This window comes from Megalops cyprinoides, chromosome 15 (assembly GCF_013368585.1).
Source record: "Megalops cyprinoides isolate fMegCyp1 chromosome 15, fMegCyp1.pri, whole genome shotgun sequence".
Lineage (NCBI taxonomy): Eukaryota > Metazoa > Chordata > Actinopteri > Elopiformes > Megalopidae > Megalops > Megalops cyprinoides.
In genome coordinates, this window is record NC_050597.1 from 7508484 (window position 1) to 7517500 (window position 9017).

General features: G+C 42.4%; 1 protein-coding gene across 1 annotated transcript; it reads left to right on the forward strand.

The window, feature by feature from the left end:
* Positions 1-3257: 3257 nt before the first annotated feature.
* On the forward strand, positions 3258-4166 carry LOC118790294 (taste receptor type 2 member 41-like). The gene has a single exon (XM_036547199.1). It carries the CDS (start codon positions 3258-3260, stop codon positions 4164-4166), a length of 909 nt encoding a protein of 302 aa, XP_036403092.1.
* Positions 4167-9017: the final 4851 nt, after the last annotated feature.

Genomic DNA, 9017 nt, shown 5'->3' on the forward strand with positions numbered 1-9017 from the left:
TTACATTCAGTTGCTTAGCAAAGTCTCTTATCCAAAGTGACTTATTGAACTGGAACGGAACAGTTCAGGAGGAAACACGCTACAACTTTATTAGGTTTTAACTTTAAGTTCATTACTTGATAAACCTACGTGTCATTATGGTTTACACAACATTTTCCAGGAGAGCTTCCACACCTATGTAGGGGTCAGGAAATAATTTTCTATTTTTCTCATATTCATACCTGTCAACCAGCACAACCTACCCATATTAAATATGGTATTCCCTGTTTGTTTCTGGTGGTTTATTGTTTTGTTTTTTGTTTCATTTGTGTAGATTACGGGAAATCATAGCCTAGTTTGATGAAAGTACAGGCATTAGCCTCTCGATAATATCAAAAGCTTTACTTTAAGCAAATGCTACCCAGTCATATAAGGGTAAGTATTTGCCAGTACTGATTTGTTAGCTGCAATGACCTCAGCCCGGCTGGCATGTCTCTTTGGTAAGTGTTGACTGTTTGGCGAGTTTGGACTGCACACACTGAGTGAGATATATAATGTGCAAATATTTCCTACAGGAGATACTCCTGAAAAAAGCACATTATGCTCAATGGCCACTTTGAGATATCGTGTGGCTTTTAGACATAAAATCAACACGTTCATTTAGTATTAGACAGAAATCCAATTTGGCAGCAGCACAGATGGTTAAACTTCAAAACATAAAAATGGGAAAATGTGTCAACTTAAAGTGTATTAAACCACCTTAGAGCAAATGATCCATTTTGTGCATTGGCTTGGAGTATTGTGGCTGTTTGGTACTAAATTGGCACTGGTTTGGGGGGTGTTTGTCTTAAAAGTATGAAGATAATGTCTCGTGTGCAGGCTGAGACCTACAGTCCAGTTTCGATCCTAGCTACGTCATCAGCCAACAATTACCGGGTGCCCACTGCGCCGGAACAAATTAGGTTTGTACCATCAGAGTAGGGGTGGCTAGTTGGCTAGTGGGGTTTCCTCCTCTTACTGCTCTCAGGTACCTAACAAGCTGCACAGATATAAGCGGAGTAGTGCTTATCCTCAGATTGGTGCCCACTTCAGCAGGGTGCACTGTGGGACTTGTAGTAGTGTGTGAGCTAGCTGTTGTTTGCATGTAAGCATGTTGCAGGATTGCAGTTCTCTCGGTCACTGCAGGGAGACAAGCCTAATGAACGTCTGATTGCATGACAGGGAAAAGCATAAAAACAAGTCTGAAAATAAAAAAATAAAAAACAGGTCTACATTATCACGTCCAGAGGAAATGGACAAAGCGCATCCTATGTGTCTGTGTTCTGTTTTGGCTCATTCAGTCCAGTCAGTGCTTGTTGTATTATGTTCCAGTTGGAGCCGAGTTTTGATTTGGCATGATTACTTGGCCTAGAAGCCTCAGCTGTATCAGTTTACATTTTTACAGGTGTGCGTCTCATCTTATTCTCAATTTGCATGATGTTTCCCTGTTTTCCCCTTTGAAAATCCCATATATGGTGTTTGGCTCAAGATGCACCTCTAAAAAACTTGTGTTTGTTTGCACCAGAATTAACCTTTGACCTGGAAATCATTGCTCATTTGTAAACAGTTTCAAGGATGTATCCGTTTTGTACATTTTACAAATATGTCCACACAGACATCAATGAAACATTAACACTATCACTGAATGCAGCATTTTAATACTCTTTAACTGGTGCTGTTTGCACTTGATATTGCCCCAGCATCTCAAAATGAGGTGAGAAATCTGAGTTTCACATTGGTTACCTACATACCTACATCGCCTGATCTCCCAGTTATAAATGACAGTCTCTGCATTGAATTTCAGGCAAATATACCACTCAGCATCACCTGCTGTAATTTTAAGCAGCACTTTGCTGGCAGAACATAAATGGGTAATTATTTTATGAAAGGTGGGCCTGCCAACACCCTCACGAATGATGACCCATAGCCCCAGCACTGCTCTGTACTCTGACTGTGCTCTGGTCCCTGGGGCTAGGCAAGCATCACACTGCTACAGTAGGTTACGTGGCAGTTCCACATAACCAAAGATAAATGTTGGGAACCAGTTCAATTCAACAGTGTCCCAACTACAAATGCCTCTGTACCTTCCTGAAATTTGGCAAACATGGACACAAGTTATGTTACAAAAGGTACAGTTCAAGGTATATACCTTTATGCTACAGAAGTGTTCAAGATTGTGGCTCAAGAATTGATCCTTGAACCAGACCAACTATTTTATCCTCTCCTGTTTGAGAATAAATTCTTCTGGGTAAACACTGAATCCAAAATTGTTTGTTACATTTTTAATCCCTCTAAGTACAGATAAGAACTGTTTATTTTCACAGTCACACAAGTCTGTCTGAAAAGTATAACCAGGTTTTTAAAAATTTCTTTCAGCTGCTTTTCTGATATATGGAATCTCCAAAGCAAGGTAAAACCTCAGATCTTCACATGTCTACCTGTATATTGTATAAATTTTGGGATGCTGTTTGTTCAGTTTTTGTATTTTTTTTTCCAGAGGGAAGTCACAGCAGCTCTGTAAACAAAAACATATTTTATGGATGCAGTTGTTGCTCATGTGAGTCATGCATTTGGGAGGAATCTGAAACTAAGAGCCTTATGATGTAAATCAAAATGACTTAATTCAACAAAGAATCCAAGAACACATAGAATGCCATACATTGCCCTTTCTCTAAATATGATGAATAGCCTATTTCTGGTTTAATTTGTTTATAAAAAGTTATGACGGCACCTTCATATTATGAATAATATTCTTATGTTTAACATTCTCATCATAACTACATTTGAAATATTATGTTTGAATAATATGATATGTTTACTGTCTTCAGGAGAGCAAACATGTACCAGCACAGACTGGTCATTTGTGCCTGGAAGTCTACCATAGAGAGTTTGGCTAACTTTCTGAACAATTAGCATTACTTATTTGCTTAACACACTGCTTATATTTCTACAGGTGTGCATTTGACTACATACTCCAATTTGCATGCTGTGTCATCTTCCACAGTAAACAATGAACACATCAATATTTTGCACATATTCAGGGGCAAAATAAACACTGCCACTCGTTATGCCTCATTTCACAAGCAGTGAGCAGGCTAACACTTCATTTGAAAATGTTTCATGACATAAAACTGCAAAACATGAGCACGGGACTATTCCCCCTCTGACTGATCCTCCTTTTGATGTTCCTGTGCCGCTCTGACCTTCCACACTTCATTAATCGCTCTTCCATTTGCATCATGGTCAGCAGGGCTGCTGCTTTAGGAGTCACTGCGGCGTTTGCCGCGGCTGGCTTTTTTGGAAACCTCCACATCGTCCTTTGCTTGATTTTGTCCAGAAGCAGAGAGGGCCGGGAGGGGGTGACTCGCGCCATTAACCTGGCGGTCGGCGCGGTCTCCGCTCTGCACGCCTGCACCTGCGTCGCCGCGCTCTTCTTCTTCTTCTGCATGACGGCCCCGTGCAGAAACCCCGCGGCATTCGCAGCCAGCACCTACATGGTCTTTTCCTTCGTCCTCTCCTCCATCTGCGTAATGTCGCTGCTGTTCCTGCTGTACCGGGCGGGGATAGTGCCGGTGAGGAGCGCTCTGCTGGCTCGCGCCAGGCAGAGGTTCCTCGGCGCGACGCCGTGGCTGGTCGCCGGGTGCCTGCTGCTCTGCTTCTCAATGTCAGCCCCCTACATCAAGTACAACCACTGCAGCGGCAACAGCACCGCGGACGCCCCCGGCCGCCACCTCTTCTACAACCCCAGCGGAAGCTACTTTGTCATCTACATGGCCTTTTGGATGGGCCTGCTGGTGGCGGCGCCCTTCACGGTCATGGTGTTCTCCAGCGTCAGCGTCCTGCTGCACCTGCGGAGGCACATGCAGAGGCTGCGAGGGGATTCCTGCGGGATCGCCAGCCCCCGCCTGGACCGGGAGCAGAGGGCGGCGCGGCTGCTGTTCCACCAGCTGCTGCTCTACTCCCTGCTCATCATGCTGTGTGCCATCTCCATGCTGCTGGAGGTGGCCGACGTCACCTCCCAGCTGCAGGACTGGTACGGAGCGATCCCCTGCCTCTACTGCGCGAACACCTCCGCCAACCTCATCCTCAGAAACGGCCGGCTGAGAACGATGACCGCCTTGCTGCTCCGCAAGTTACACAAGGGCTAGGACTGTGGAGGAGGGTCCGCTGGGCCTAATACGTGTGAAACTAAGCTGCTTGAATTCTTAAGACCCTGCTGTCTGCCCTTCACAGCCTCAAGTTCACAGCTCCGTCACCACCTGTGGAACCCTGGCCTGCTTATGATAGTTGTGTCAGCAAAGAGTAATAATGCTGTCATTAATGGTATGACCTCTATTATCCGACACAACATCATATCTATCTTAATAAAATGTTATTACTGGATGTCAGTTTTGAATAATTTTGTAGTTTTACATTGGGTAGTTTTAATGGGGAGTTGTGCAGTCGATTTAAAATATGCTATCACATTTTAAGATCTCAGACACCAGCTTATGGAAGAACAGTTTAAAAGCATTGCTCAGAATGTAATTTTGTAACAGTGTGCCCACATCCAATCACAACAAGCAATAATGTTTTATACACCTTTACGCACACTTTGTACATTAGGAATATTGTCATACCAAAAATAGTTACTTCCTAACTTTAAAATAAATGGTGTAACTACAGTTGAGAGTGATAGAACCATTGACAATAAATTAACATTGGGAATGTCAGTTACATCAGGAAAATAAATATTTGGAACTTAGAGCACTGCATATTCAAAGAAAAGCCAAAATGGAGCATTTTAATGAATTGCCCCATACCAGAATGGCCTGCATGAATGTAATTACAGGGTGTGGGGTGTCTGGGGGGACTCTAACACCCCCAGTGGATTCCTCTGTCGGTCTGAGCAGGGGAGGAACTGTAGACATCAGACATGAGGGATGTTACTTTATGTGATAATAGTATGATCAACTAAATGACAGTGATCACTGTGATTGAGCTGAATATTGCACAGACTGTGAGACTTTCTCACTTGAAACAGTTACAGGAATAGCATCAAAATCTTAATGAATGTAACTCATCCCTCCATGCATGGCTTTGAGGAATATGCTGCAATGTGGTTATTAATTAATTCTTCATGAATTCCCTGCCATGAAAATCAATTTAGTAATGCCAGGACACATTCCTTTCAGCAAATGCACCATCTATGAAGGTCTGGAAAGATCTGGCAAACTACATGCCATAAGATTTAGGATTTATTAGATTCTTACTCTTCTGAAGTACAGTAGTTATAGTAGTATTCAACAGGCAGGGGCAGAGGCACTTTCAGAGTGAGAGTGAAGTTTGACATCACGTGCAAAAAGTATTTATTAATACCTCTGCTCCATCCTCTATGACTGTTCAGTCATGCTGGGATATGCTCAGATGTCATGGCAACAGAGACAGACTCTGTCTCACACAGGAAACCTTCCATCATGAGAGAAGAAAAGCGCAGAAGGCTCTCCGCCCGCTGTGTACCTTTCAGCTCGTTGTGCTTCGGGTCTGTCTGTAAAGGCGCTGGGCAGTCGCCTCCCTGGCCAGCTCCACAGTGTCCGGCTGTCCCTCTGGCATCTGTGAGCTCGGGCTGCACAGCGGGGGTGTTTCGATCCACAGTCGGAGGCACACAATGTGTCGCGTGTTACCAGCTTGCCATTTATTGGCTTCATCTGTCACGCTGACCCCGCGACTCCTCCGCAGAACTCTCCGGGCTGCGTGGCTACATCGGTACACATGACGGCGGCATTCGTTTTCTGAAAAACAAAAAAAAAAAGAAAAGTCAGAAAAAAACACCTTTAAAAAGGATTTTTAAAGTGCAAAAGGTGAGGGTAAATTCTGCAGCACTCTTTTTACAACATAGACTTAAAAAGGGTTTCACTGTAGAATAACTTTAGTACACCAACAAAGGAGTGATTGTGCTTGTTTTAGTGTACCTGCAGATGTCAGGTGATGTTTTGTCACACAACTGTGTCATGGTGGTAGACATATCTGTGTGAAAGTGTCAGTCATGTCTCCGTGTAGACTGAACTCAATATAACCACAGTGTGTACAGTCTACAGCCAGGAGTGAATATGCTATATTAATATGTGCTGCAGCGGGCCAAACACTGAATTTAAACAGGATAATGTTTATGAATATGCTATAAGGCCAGAATAAGGATTATTACAGTATTTTAAGGATTTTTATTTGTTGGTATATTTCAGAAGATATACGGATAAATATGGTAGTAAATGCAGATAACTTATATAAGGCCAGATTCACTCTTTTCTCCAGCACAGACCTCTTTGCCTCCCTGTGCTAAGCTTCCATGAGGCTTGACTGTGCTTGGTATCTAAGGTGTTTCTCTTAACTCCCTCAATTCCACAAGCCGTGCATGTCTGTCAAACACAGGTCCCACACTATGCTCCAGTCCGTTCTGTGGGGACCCGTCTCCTGTAGCTGTACTCCCTCGTGATGGCAATATGCACCGCGGAGCCATTGCCAGAGAGGGCCCATGAGGACGCAACGGAAAAAAAAGCTTCCAGTAAACATTTCGCTCATCACTTTGACAAAAGAATAAATGCCTCTTCAATATTTCATCAACATACATATATTAGCTAGCTGTCAGGCTTCAATGCCTTTGAAGCGCCTCCTCTCCAATAAGTCAAATTAAAGTAGGTACAAAACATTCCATTCATCATTAGCTACTGCATGCAGTTTCAGAAGATACAAATATAAATATTTTATTTTGTTTAACTATGTAATGACTTACAGGCATGTGTGGCTTTAGTGGAATGCAATTTCAAAGACATCTTTTAGATAGAAGTATGATAGGTGTCCCAAACCTGCAAATTAGTGACCTTTTGTATACGGAATCAGAATTCCTTCTGGATCAAGAACAAGTACAAATGCACACTGTAATCTCCACATTTTATACTGTATTCTGTACACCGTTCAAGAACCGCTACATTTATGCAGAGTCCTTCTAGAAGATTCTCTGTGGTCTGGTGCCTCAGCCTGTTGCAGAGACAGGTATGGCATCGCAGAGACAGAGCGTGATGCCTTCCCTTTAATCGATCATTGTTTTGGCCACTGCCGTGAGTCCGCCTCTAATTGATCCACTCGGGATTCTTCGGTACCCATTTCGGCGCTAGAGTTTTTGCCATTATTTCTGCTCCCACGAACGCTCTCGATGAGTCATTCCTGATTGGTTGCCATGGACACGGCGCTCTTCCCCGCAGGAGCGCTCGGCGCAGTCACACGCCTGTAATTGCCTCTGCTCTGCCGCTTCGTTAAGTTGGGTCAGAGACGAACCGTAAGTGTGCCGTTCTGAACGGAAAATACGAGGGGATGGTTGTAGCAAGGGCGCGGCTTCCCTTGGTACGAGCTGTGTTAGTAGTAATGTTAGACGGGTGTGCTCAGAACGTAGTTTTTTTTTTTTTTTTTGCTTTCAGGAATTAAATAAAGATTGCAACTACAGTACCAACGTGCACAAAACTGGATCTGAAAATATTGTTGTATTGTTCTACAGTTCTACTATTATTCCTAATACAGAAAAACAATGAGTACACTTATGCCAGAAAAGACACGAATTTTCCATACTGCCTCAAAATATGATTCTACCCTTAATAAAGGTTAATGGGTTAATAGAAGATGGTTTAGGCACACAATGTTTTTTTCGCCAAATAAATTAAATAACGATTTGTACAATTATAATACCGTCAGTACTGTCAGAGCAGTAGCATACATTTTATAAATGATGTTTTCAAAAAACAGAATGCCATTTCATATTTGCATTTACAGTCTTATCCAGAGTAGCTGACAAAGCAGAGGAACGTATCTGCAGCTGAACTTTAATGTTATACAGCACTATAAAAACCAATGCACTGTTGAATACAAAACAAGTGCTGCTGCGATAGAAAAACTACAGTTAAAGTGCATATACCGCAGCTTATGAGAGGAGGAAAAACTGGTAGGAGATTCAAACTGCATCTAGAAGAAGTGGGTTTACAGCGTGTGACGGTGACTCCACCATCCAATGTGAATTTTATTTGGTCACATCGATGCCAGAAAAAAAGAGGACATGACCGTTATATATCACAAAAACAACAAGTAAACATATCTAAGCAAACCATGGGCTCTTAACTTTTCTGTTTGTTCTCTGTTGAGAACATAAACGTTTGTTGAAGATTGCATTTCATGGAACAATTGAAGAAACCCACTTAGTGTATTTTTTGTTAAACACATTTCCAGTAAGCTACAACAGTACTGTCTGATACATAATTTATTCCCTGTTGACTCACAGTATATAGGCTATGATGTATTTTTGATGTGATGTATTTGCGACATTTTAAAGGCATCGGCACTAAATTTCTCAGCTAAATCTGTGCTACTCACACACACACACACACACACACACACACACAATGTTTGTGAAGGATGCTAGTACACATGAAATAACATTTATAATACAACAGTAATGTTTGACCCTTAACTGACAAATATGACCTCAGAATTCACAAAAGGAAATGTCCTCCAGGAGCAATGCCAACAGGAAAAGAACATGAAGAAATGACTGTAAATTCCTAAGAGCTGAAGTGGCTTGGCGGACACATTGCATGACCTCTCTGACATGCTGCACGCTGCTTGAATGACCAGCATCAGAAACTCCCCAGGCATGAGCAGCCATTCCTTTGCCAGCCTCCTGTGTGCCACTACACCACATACACAAATCCAGGTTGGTATTACCGATGATCCTGCAGGTCAATTAAACATCTTACGATAGCATATAAGCACAAAAATGATTGATTATGTGAAAAATTTGCAATCTTTGGGGAAATGTTTAGCTAAATGGACAAGTGCTATCCCATATTGAATTTGCTCTCAGTCATTTGTATCTTCAGCAACATTTTCATTGCATACATCCTTCAGATTCTCTTTTCCCTTTTTTTGTACATGCAGTATACAGTGCATGTATATTAATGCATATTTACATGCATACA

What these genes read in the sequence shown, in the direction of transcription:
- LOC118790294 (XM_036547199.1), top strand. Translation starts at nt 3,258, where the DNA reads ATGGTCAGCAGGGCTGCTGCTTTAGGAGTCACTGCGGCGTTTGCCGCG.